The sequence below is a fragment of the Phodopus roborovskii genome, unplaced genomic scaffold (assembly GCF_943737965.1).
Source record: "Phodopus roborovskii unplaced genomic scaffold, PHOROB, whole genome shotgun sequence".
Lineage (NCBI taxonomy): Eukaryota > Metazoa > Chordata > Mammalia > Rodentia > Cricetidae > Phodopus > Phodopus roborovskii.
Window position 1 is genome coordinate 23,065,152 of NW_026125397.1, and position 11,647 is coordinate 23,076,798.

Sequence of the window (11,647 nt, forward strand, 5' to 3'; positions counted from 1 at the left end):
AAACAAACAAAAACCCCTGGAATAGTCCCGTCCAATAGTGAAAGGTAAGTTAATGGAGATATTTCTGAAGGCTCCTTTCCCCAGATTCTAGAAGATGGAAACCAGGCTAGCAGTGGTTGGTGGATGTAATGGACTTTTTTCAAGGAGGAGAAAACATGCTTTGGTGGAAGCCGTTAGATCCCTGTCAACCGTGTAATGTTATGGTTAATGACAGTTCTAGATATGTGGGGTGCAGTAGGGGTGCAGCTGTTTTAGAAATGATCATTTATTACTAATGTTCTGTGGGTACACCCATATGAGTTTGTGGGTATGCCCATGTGTGTTTATGGGTACCCACATATGTGTTGTGTTTAGGGGTACTGCATGTGTGCAGGTGCCCATGGCATCCGGCAAGTGGAGTTACAGCATACAGTGAGTCATGTGTGGGCGCTGAGAACTGAACCTAGGTCCTCTGCAAGCAAGCACTTGTTCCCTAAATCATTCCAGTCCCTACGGATACCCCCTTGAATTGATTTTTCACAAGTGCTTGGTCTATGCTCTCCAGTGGTAGTAGATACAGTTGCCATCAATATTGCCAATGCTCAGGACTGAGGCCAACCAGCTGGTTCAAGAGTATGCCCCAATGCCACTGTGTAATGAAACCACCATGGCTGCAGCTGGAGAGCTCTCTGTGAATTTGCTACAAGAAGAGCACATTTTCCTTTTGAGACAGGTTAACATGGCCCAGGCCGGCTCCCGTTCACTCTGTAGCCAACAATGACACTCAGTGTTTGATCTCTTACCTCCACCTCCCAAATGCAAGATCCTAGGACTGTATCATCACACCAGGTTTATGGAAAGTAAATTTTCTAATAATCACAGCTATAACACTCCAGCCTTGCTGTGTGGGAAAAGATTGTTCCAGAAATTACCATCTGTGGGCATCAAGTGGACAAATCCACCCACACGGTTTAAAGCATAAAGCTTCAGGGAACATATCACTTATGGCTTTTATTGTCTCAACCAAAATTAAGGGAGGGTTTGACAAACCAGACATTGCTTAGGAGCCCTCTTTCATACCCACCCACTGAAGCTTGGTTATGCGTGGTTATGTTTGGGTCATTGCACTCTACTCGATGGGTCTTAGCGTGCAGGGCTCTTGCTGTTGCAAGCTTTAAAGACTCAGCGAGTGCCAGGCAGACATCCACGCTGCCCCGACCCAAGCTTCACAATGGATTTCCATCCCCAAACACCAGCTTTGCTATTCCACTTCAGGTGCCTGAAATTGTTCATTAAATTGATTATGGTGGGTGATTAGACTTGGATCAACCTTGTGGAGTGCATTCAAACCACATAGTTTAATAATTTCACCACTGGCTACTTAGCATGAAAATCTGCCAAGTCATTTCCTGGGTACTTAGTTCTTATTGTGCTTACTGCTGGGTTAAACATCAGCTTGCTGTTTATGAGCCACTGGCTTCTTCACGAGAAGTCTGAGAATTCCTATGAAGGCCAATGGAAGGGTCTTAAAGTCACAGAATCCTGAACTTGACAGAGGCTCTGGCTTGTATGACCTTGAAGACTCCTGCCCCAAAGCATTAACTGTAAGGGACAAGACTTAAAGTGGCCATGGGCAAAGACCTGATCAGAGCTGAAACAGTGATGCACTTGGCCAGAAAGGTTGATTATGTTCATGACCTACAACTTTTAGGAGGTGGATCTTTTGTTGCCAATGATGACCAAACCTTGTGCTCTGGATTGATCCTCCCATCGGCCTCCTGGTTAGTTAGGACATAGGCTGGGCCTTTCTGTCTGAGTCTTGCATATAACACTTAGAAATAATAGGACTGTTATTTTTATGAATGTTATATGATTTCTGAGACACATTGACAATAACACACCCCTATAAAAATAACTGAAAATTATAGCATTACTTACTTTTAGCAATGTTTTCCATGTAATTTAGTATAACAAGTCTAATTAATCTAATTTGCCTTCTTTTAAAAAGAGAATTGTCTTCTTGAAATATTCCAAGGATCCACTGGGGAAACCTGAAAATTGTTTAATTCATGGTCTAGAAACATATGTGGGGACTGGAGAGGTGGCCCCAAGTTAGGAGCACTGCCTGTATTTGATTTCATGTCCACAGGCAGCTCAGATGTGATACATGTTACATGTCAGACTTACACGTCTGTAACTCCAGTTCCAGGTGATCTAGCACTGTCTTCTGGCCTCTGAGAGCACCAGACATGTATGTGGTACACAGACATATATGCAGGCAAAACACCCATGCACTTAAAATTTAACAGAAAAAAATATTTACTCTGATTTGATTTGGGGAAATCCAGCAAAGTTTCAAAGGCTTAAAACACATATTCAAGATCATATCACAGGTGACAGACTGTCTCTTCAGCCCAGTGACCTTAGCACTTCAAAGGCAAATGCAAATACTCAAGGTGTTGCCTTAACTTAGCTCTTTTACAGAGGACTGGGGTTCTTCATGTGAACAACACCTTAATAGGGAAAGTGTGAGCACAGTGAGAACAGGTTCCCTGTTTTCTAGGCCAAGGACCCCGAGTTTAAATTAAATCCTCCACAGGATCCTGTTAAGCCCCAGCCATGCTGACAGGGGAAAGGAGGCTGTATGGCCTAGAACTAACTTGCTCATGTTCCAAACACCGAAAGGGCCAGGCAGCATGCTAAGAAAACCTTATTAATGTTTTAACAGCAGGAATGAAATTGTAGTGTTCTGGTGAACTTTAGATACCACTGCTCAATTTTTAGGAAAATTTGTGGTTAGCTCCTCTCTAATCTCAGCAAACATGGTCATGTGTCCGCAGCCTTCCACAGAGCTCTCTTCTGTTCAGGTTTGTCCTATTTCCTCATCCTGTTTCTGAACTGATCATAGGCTTTAGCACAAAAACTACCCCATTTTCCCTAGAAAGAAGTATCACTGTGTTCTGAGGTTAACCTTTCTAAGACACATATTGTCTTGTAAGGGTCTCGGTTTTAAAAGTTCATGTCATGCATTATTTAAAATTTAATTTTGAAGTTGTTTATAATTGCATCTCTGTGTATGTATGTGTGGGCATGTGCACATGAGTGCCGTTGCCTGAGGAGGCCTGGGGTGTAAGATTCCTCCAGAGCTGGAGTTTTAGGCTGCCCACTATGGCAGCTGGGACCCAACCAGGGTCCTCTGCAAGGGCAGTGAATACTCTTACCCTGTGAGCCGTCTCTCCAGACCCCTCATGAATTGTTAGAAATTTAAATCTCTGTTCTCGGGTGCTGTCCACCTCATATTATGAGCCAGGTTGCTCAACTGGCTCAGAAATCAGGAGGGTGGCTGTCCAGCAGGGAGGCGTCTCTCTCTGATCCCCCAGCTCTGGATTTCAAGCATGTGTCATCATATCCAGGTTTTTGAAATGTGAATTCTGGAGATCTGACTCAGGCTCTCATGCTGCTGTGGCAAGGCCTCTCCTCACTGAGCCCTGTTGTTTTAGATTTAGAGGTAGTGTCTTTCTGGATTAGACAGGCTAACTCTGAGCTCAGGCTAGCACAGGCAGAGGTGCAAGTCTTATAATTCTGTGCCCCTGGGCCACTGTGAGGAATTAGCTTGTTAAGTTTAATTCCTAACATCTGCAGAAAGTGCATTTGAAATTGTGCCTTACCAACTGTCTACAGTCTCAACCTGGGGCGGGAACCTTCCTCATCCCTTTAAAGACTGCCCCCACTTAATGTGCTCCTGATGTGGTGGTGAGTTCCCAGAAAGTCACTGTGGCTCAGCCCAGGTCTCAGAAGCACCAGGATGGGTTCTCCTTTAAAAACTGACAAGTTTGATAGCATTGTTCATACCTAGAAAGTAGGCCATGTGCTGCGAATCAGAGTGTGGAATGTGGAAAGAAGCTATTGTGGTTCTGTTTAATAAAGAAGCAGAAACTTCAGCAAATACTGTAAGTTGGGGTTCTAACCATGGAAGATGCTGCAGAGGGAAGGAACATGGATGAGGGTTTAGATGCTGCACTGAGTAGGATGGCAAAGATGGAGACAGCAGGTGGCCTGACAGCCTGGATGGGCAGCAGAGGCCTCAGCAATCACTGCATCGGGATGAGGGAGTCAAAAAGGTTTCCCAAAACGGCAGAACTGACACGTGGCAATTCAAAACCACCTGAAATATTTGAACAGCAAACAAGCTGCACACACACAGCGTGAGTGTAAACGCTTACTCTGGCATGCTGTGTATTCCATGGAAATTGTTTAGGAAAACAATTTTTCCAGTGTCAAACCGTCCAGTGAGAATTGGTGATTTCTCAGGACTATCATGGATGACACAAGCAAGCACATTTGTAGCCTGACCACAGGTGTGTGACTTCCTTAGCAAAAGTACCCTTACATCTTACTAAGCAAAACTGTTCACACACACACACACACACACACACACACACACACCATGTACAAAATCGTGTATAGTGCTTTTGTAAGGATTCAGGCATTATGCTGGTTTGTCCCTGTCACCTGGCAGAATGTTCTCAGGCAGTGTTCTGGTCAGCCCAGGGTTCCATGAGTACTAGTCTGCAGGCAGGTGCAAAGGACCCCTTTGCAAGTCAACCCCTGCCCACTTACACTCTTTTTGAGGGGTAGGGTCAACAGAATGCCAGTTTCTAACAAGTTTTTCTTCAAATACATCTGAAGGCAGAATTGTCTGTCCCTCCAGCTAGGTACCAGATAACCACACAGATAGTTATTATTAATTATAAATGCTCAGCTTATAGCTTAGCCTTGGTACTAAAGAAATCTTACCATTTAAATTAACCCATATTTCTTGTCCATGTTCTCCCATGTGACTCAGTACCTTTCCTCAGTGTGACATGTCCATCTTGCTTCTGTTCGAGTCTCCTGGTAACTCAGGCCTCCTTCACCCCAGTATCTCCTCTGCCTTGAAATCCTGCCTTGCTCTTAGCCATTCAGCTTGGTATCAAAACAACCCAAGTGACACCTACTCACAGTGTTCAAAAAGATTATTCCACAACAATATTTTTTTTTTTGAGACAGAGTTTCTTTGTGTCTGGAACTCTCTCTGTAGACCAGGCTGGCCTCTAACTCAGAAACCTGCCTGCCGCTCCTGAGGGCTGGGATTAAAGATATGCATCACCACTACCTGACAAAATATTTTGATCTACCTCACCCCATTGTTTCTACCTATTCCTAGTTTGGAAATACATACACAGAAAAATGTGTGAACTATATAATTTATAAGTAGGAAAATCCAACATTGATACTGGACAGGAGATACTGCTTGTATCAAATCCAGTGAGTGTCTCTCTCATAAGCTTATCCTTCCCAGAATTCCATGCTTGGAATCCTCACTTTGTGACCAACGTTTCCCACTCACAGTCAGTGCAGGTCAGCTTTGCGTGATTACTGAGATCTGCATCCTTGTGTTTAAAATCCCAAAGCTACAGAAAAGCAGCCAGGCAGTACCCTGAGCTTTTCCACACTCCTAACCTCGGTTGACAAGTTCAGTGTTTTACTGTGTTTTCCTTGAGTCTTAATCTTCATATATGTATATATGACATGTATGTACATGTACATATGTGTGGGTGGATTTGCTGAACCATTAAAATCAATGTGAAACCCTGGTTTTGGAAAAAAGAAAGAAAATATGCAAAACCATTTCATAACCAAGTCATACAGAATACAGCTTAAGAGAAAGAACTGAAAAACCCCAAAAGAATTATGTAAGTATTACACTAGGAATGGAGGTCCATACATCTAACCCCGTGATCTGTGGGGGCAGGGGATGCAGGAGAACAGGAGTTCAAGGCCATCCTTGGCTACTATATAATGATGTGAGAATTGAAGGCTGTACATAGATAACTCCCAGGGGATCACATTGTTCTCTACGAACAATGTATTGCCATTGTAGATTTCTCTGAACTGAGATCTTTAAAGGACCCACTCTCACATCGACCCCCACTCTTGTATGGTAGAACAATCTGTTACCACTCTTTTTACACATTATTTTAATGACTGTAAATACAAAGCTTTTGTCTTTTTAAATTTTAGGGAATGGGTGTCGCTCTACTGGGACCCACATTTCAAGACCTGGCAACGAACGTGAACAGAAACCTCAGCAGCCTGTCTCTTATATTTGTGGGCCGGGCCTCTGGGGTATTGTGCGGCACCGTGATTGGTGGGTTTCTCTTTGACCACATGAATCAGTACTTTCTCTTGGGTGAGTAACACCAGCCTTTGCTGTCTCTGCCTGTCCTGACTTTCCACCTTGGCTCTATGTGGGAGCCTGCAGAGTGCTTGACAACCGATGTGGACAGAGCTCGGGGGTCTTTGCTGGCAGCTGGGCTTCTAGACTCCCTGTCCTCACCTTGGCAGCTGCAAGGAATCTGTACCGATCCCTCTGGAAACTTGATCGGCCCTCGGGAGTGAGTGGGGGCAACCCTGGAATGCTGACCTTTCCTGTAATGTGGGCTCTGCTCCAGACTTAACACTGATTGACCAGGAAACTTTGCTTATCTGGGGGTAGGGCGGGGCTTCTGGGGCCACAGGCAGGGGTCAGAATGACTGCTAGAACCTGGCCAGGCTCTGTGGGTTCAGGATTGAACAAGAAGGGACATGAAATGCAGTAGACTGTCTTTGTACCAGTTTCCCATGTCTTAGCATAGTTTTCCCATTGAATTGGCACAATTAAGGGCGATTTAGATGAATGTTATAAGACACAAAGAAAGGGAAATAAGTTATTGCTGATGCTTAAATACCGACTCTTCTTCTGATTCCCTCCCTATCCCCCAAACTAATTAATTCAGCAGCATTTAAGCAGGAACTAGGAAACCGGAAGCATTGTTAGCCCACATCTAAAACTTCTCCTCCGTTCTTAAATGTGTGACACTAAGTAAATAATGTCCAGCCTGTCTCCTTTGCTACAAAATGCTGTGTAACTTATTATGATTATGAATGTACTATAAACCCGCTTAGGTCATAAGTTACAAAAGCCTTACAGAATTTACATGATTTTACATAACCACTGTAGAAGCTTAACTCTCAGTGTTAATTCAATCTTAGTTTGTATTCTTATAGGTTTGATGGTCCTGAGGGATACAGATTTTGCAGCTTATTTTCATTTCTTAATATTAAAGTCTATTTTTGCAGTGGGGGCTCACGCTCGCTAGACAAGCAAGTGTTCTACTACTGAACTATGTTCCCTGCTCCTACAGCTGACGCTTTTACCTTTCTCTCCAGGGGTGTCAATGGTGGCCACGGCAGTGGGCCTTTATCTCATCCCTTTCTGCAAGACAGCAGTCTTACTGATCGTGACCATGTCTGTGTTCGGGGCTGCCATTGGTGCCGTGGATACAGGTGCGTGAAGCCTGTAGTGTCATCTCTGGGGTGGAAACTCCACTAGAAAAGCACAGCAGGCGATGTCCGCTATCCCTTGCACACTTTTGAAATGATGCGGATGTAATCACTGGGTCATGGGGCCGAACCCTTGTAGCAGCTGCTCTTGGTTTTGCTATTGATTTTGAACAGCTGACCACACAGCTGGACTTCATGGCTTTGTTCTATGAGAGCCTGACTGATCTGCAGGAGCTACCTTGGGAATGGCCATCTGTGGTTTCAGTGTGTGTTTGGGGGATAAATTTTATCAGTGTAAATAAGAGGAGTTGAGGGTTTAAAACAAGCACAGGGCTATCATTTGGCTAAGAAAGCACAGAAGCAGACATACAGTTCATTACATCCTGTTTGCTGAGCCAAGAGAGACTCTGTGCTGCTTGGTTTCCTGTTAATTTTTCCTAGAGGTTCTAAATCTCCACAGGTATGGTTTTTCCATTTGTCGGTGTCTATTTGAAAACCTACTAAATACCACACATGATATGGACTTTCCTTCAATTCCTGCTCTCTGGCTCTCCCTTGATGCCCTTTTCTCTTTCCTTTTATTGAACAACAGATGTTTCTTGTAGCATGGATTCTAATCGTTCTTAACAATGAAAACTCAGAGTCAGATGTTTGGGTTGAAGCTGAAGACCAGAGAAGCACTAGCTCTTCCCTCTACCAAAGTTCAGACCAAAGGGGCAATCCTGTCCTCAGACGGCATCCTCAGACTGATGGGGAAGGTTTTTCTGTACGCTGCAAATATGTGTCGCTTTTATTGGCTGGTGAATAAAGCTGCTTTGGTCAATGGACAGACAGGATGTAGCTAGGTGGGAATTCAGAACAAAGAGGCAGGGAAAACAAAGACAAAGGAGAGAGGCCATGCAAATACCAGGAAGGTGGGACAGCCTGGCACATTCTCCTGCAAGCCAAGACCATGTGGAGAAACACCGATTAATAGAAACGGGTTAATAATCAAGAGAGAGCTAGCAAATAAAAAGCCTGAGCCATCAGCCAAACGGTTTCCAATTAATATGTTTCTGTGTGATTAAATGGGAATGGGACAGGGTAGACAGAAACTTCTGTCCACATCAGACTGCTGAGACTCCACTGCCCCTCAGACTGCATATTTCTCTCTCTCTCTCTCTCTCTCTCTCTCTCTCTCTCTCTCTCTCTTTCTCTCTCTCTTATGTCCTCCCACCTTATACCCCTCTCCTTCTCCAACCACATGGCTCCTGTCTCCACCTACTTAGTGCTGGGATTAAAGGCCTGTGGCTCCAAGTGCTGGGATCACCTTTGTGAGAGCTGTTTCTCTTTCAGCCTGGATCAGTTTTGTGCAGCCCATAGTGGCCTTGAACTCACAGAGATCCATCTGCCTCTGTCTCCCATGTGTTGTGATTGATGGTATGTGCCACTTCTAACTGCTGTGGCTGTGGTTGCTGTGGCTGCTGGGATTAAAGGTGTGTGCCACCACTGCCTGGTGGCTGTGGCTGACCGGTGTGGCTGACTTTGCACGCTAACCCTCAGGCACGCCTTCTTTGTTAGAACATGAAGCATCACCAGCGTTCCCTCTCTCTGCTCCTCCAAGGCCTCCCACACCCCTTCTCATCTAGATCTGCTCCCGTTCTGTCTCTTATTAGAAAAGGACGAGCTCTTAAGGGGTAATAGTGAAGTTAATATAATAAACGTTAAAGGGAGAGCTTTACATTGGACTTGAACAAAACAAACAAAGGAAAAGAGCCCAAGAGAAGGCACAAGAACAGAGACCCCTCGTTCACGCACTCAGGAGTCCCATAAATTGAACGGGAACCCATGACAAACAGGGAGAGGACCGGGTGCAGACCTGTGCAGCCCTGAGTGTGCTGCCGCAGTCTCTGAGTTCACATGAGCTTTGCTCTGTTCATTTAGAGGCCCTGTTTCCTTGGAGTTCTCCACTCCCTCTGGCTCTCACAGTCTTCCTGTATCATCTTCAGCAGGGTTCCTTGAGCTCTGAGGGGAGGGAATTGATGGAGGGCTGAGTATTCCAAGGTCAGTCAGTCAGTCAGTAAGTCTATCAGTCTGTCTCTCTCTGTACCTCTCTCTATTCTATGTGTGTGTGAGAGAGAGAGTGTGAGTGTGTGTGTGTGCATGTGTGTGTGTGTGTGTGTGTTTTCAGTCTGTGGGTCTCTGTGTTTGTTCCAGTCTGCTACAGGAAGCTTCTATAGCGACAGCCAAGCTAGGCACTGATCTGCTTCCCTGGCTGGAATGTCCCTCGATATTCTGATGTTATTTGATACATCATGCAATATTTTTAATACAGATTTCATTTGGTTGCAAAGTTACAAACTAGAATTATATGCTTATCTCAGAGCAACTGGTTAAAATAAAATATCAACGGCTTGGTGCTTAGGGTTTCCCCCTGCCGGTGTTCAGTGCTGTGTGGATTCAGAGAGATGTGCGGTTTCCTGTAGCGGGAGCACCAGAGCCTAGGGTATCCAGGTTAGGGTATCCAGGTTCCTAATGGAATGTTTTACATTTACTCCATCCACAATGTTCAAGTGGTGGCCAGAAAGCTTTGTTATTTGGCCTCTATCTGATGATAAAATTTTGCCTACTCAACACAAGCATTTCAAACACGTGTCATGAATAACTCTATGGTATTGCTCTGCAGTGTGGGGTCAGCACTGTTTATAACAGCTCTCTGCTAGTGTTTCTGGTTCCAGAGGGGTAGTGTCCACCAGCTTGTAGCATTCCCTGTGTGAGTCTAAAATATCATAACACACAGTTTTCTGGTGTTCATGGGTCAGGTCCTTAATCAGAATCACTTGGGGCCAATATTGGCTTACTAAGAATATCACAGCATTTCTGCCTTGTGACACAGGCTCAGCCTCTTTTCATAGTAACGACTTGTTGAGTTTTCCCTACACTACCTTCACTAACTGACAACTTACCCATGTTTCATTGGCAGGTGCAAATGTCCTCATCTTGGACCTTTGGGGGGACAAAGGAGCCCCACACATGCAAGCCTTGCACTTCAGTTTCGCCTTGGGTGCCTTCCTGGCTCCCCTGCTGGCTAAATTGGCCTGGGGTGCATCAGCCTCCACTCAGAACCACACAGAGCCCGGCTTTGACCCTCTAGTGATGAACCGGTCCTCTGAAGCCACCTCAGACTCTCTGTTTGCGGTACCCGAGGACATGAACCTGCTGTGGGCTTACGCTTCCATCGGAACCTATGTTTTAGTCGTTTCTGTCTTTCTGTTTGCTCTGTTTTGTAAGAAAAGCTCAAGGCAGAGAAATTCCACAGCATCTGTTCAGAGAACTCGAAGAGCCAAATATCACTGGGCCCTGCTCTGTCTCCTCTTCATCTTCTTCTTCTTTTACGTTGGAGCCGAGGTGACCTATGGCTCTTACGTGTTCTCCTTTGCTACCACCCATGTTGGCATGGAAGAAAGCGAAGCAGCCGGCTTGAACTCCATCTTCTGGGGGACCTTTGCTGCCTGCAGGGGCCTGGCCATCTTCTTTGCAACAGTCCTACAGCCTGGAACCATGATTGTGTTGAGTAACATTGGCAGCCTTGTCTCGTCTTTCTTTCTGGTGCTTTTTGACAAGAGCCGTCTTTGTCTGTGGATCGCAACTTCTGTGTATGGAGCCTCGATGGCAACCACATTTCCCAGTGGCGTTTCCTGGATTGAGCAGTACACCAGCATCAGTGGGAAATCTGCAGCTTCCTTTGTAATTGGTGCTGCTCTGGGAGATATGGCAATGCCTGCAGTAATTGGGATTCTTCAAGGACACTACCCAGATCTGCCAATAGTTCTGTACACCTGTCTGGGGTCGGCCATATTCACTGCTGTTTTATTTCCTGTGATGTATAAATTAGCCACCTTACCCCTGGAACGCCAGCGCAAAGGAAAAAGAAAACCTGAGGACCAGAAAGCTTTGTCCACTAGTTCTCGGCTATGAGCAAGAAACTAAATGAGAAGATACAAAACAAAAAGGGATGAGATGGGGTTTGAAGTGGCTGAAATCAGTGACCCAGTGATCTGGGTTCAAGATGCTATGCTGGAGCCCCAAAGCGCCCTTCTACTGTATCCTTGAGACACTCCTGGACCTATGGGACACACACTTAGAGGCGATGACTTAGTGACTTTGCTGAATAAAGAGTTAATCAACTGGAGAGTAAAGATTTTTAAATACTTACTGCATTCAAGCTTTCTGGGCCTACTTACAGGGTAAGCTAGAAAATGAAAGGTTTTAAATTTTCAGCCTTCCACAAACTACGGAGTGGTCTCCTGTACTACAGTCTTGC

The 11,647-nt window shown here is 45.1% G+C and overlaps 1 protein-coding gene across 1 annotated transcript; it reads left to right on the forward strand.

The window, feature by feature from the left end:
- Positions 1–7,218: 7,218 nt before the first annotated feature.
- On the forward strand, positions 7,219–11,327 carry LOC127215155 (sodium-dependent glucose transporter 1A-like). Its single transcript, XM_051175554.1, has 2 exons — positions 7,219–7,347; positions 10,307–11,327. The coding sequence occupies exons 1-2, from the start codon at positions 7,239–7,241 to the stop codon at positions 11,299–11,301; spliced, it is 1,104 nt and encodes a 367-aa protein (XP_051031511.1). The 5' UTR covers positions 7,219–7,238; the 3' UTR covers positions 11,302–11,327.
- Positions 11,328–11,647: the final 320 nt, after the last annotated feature.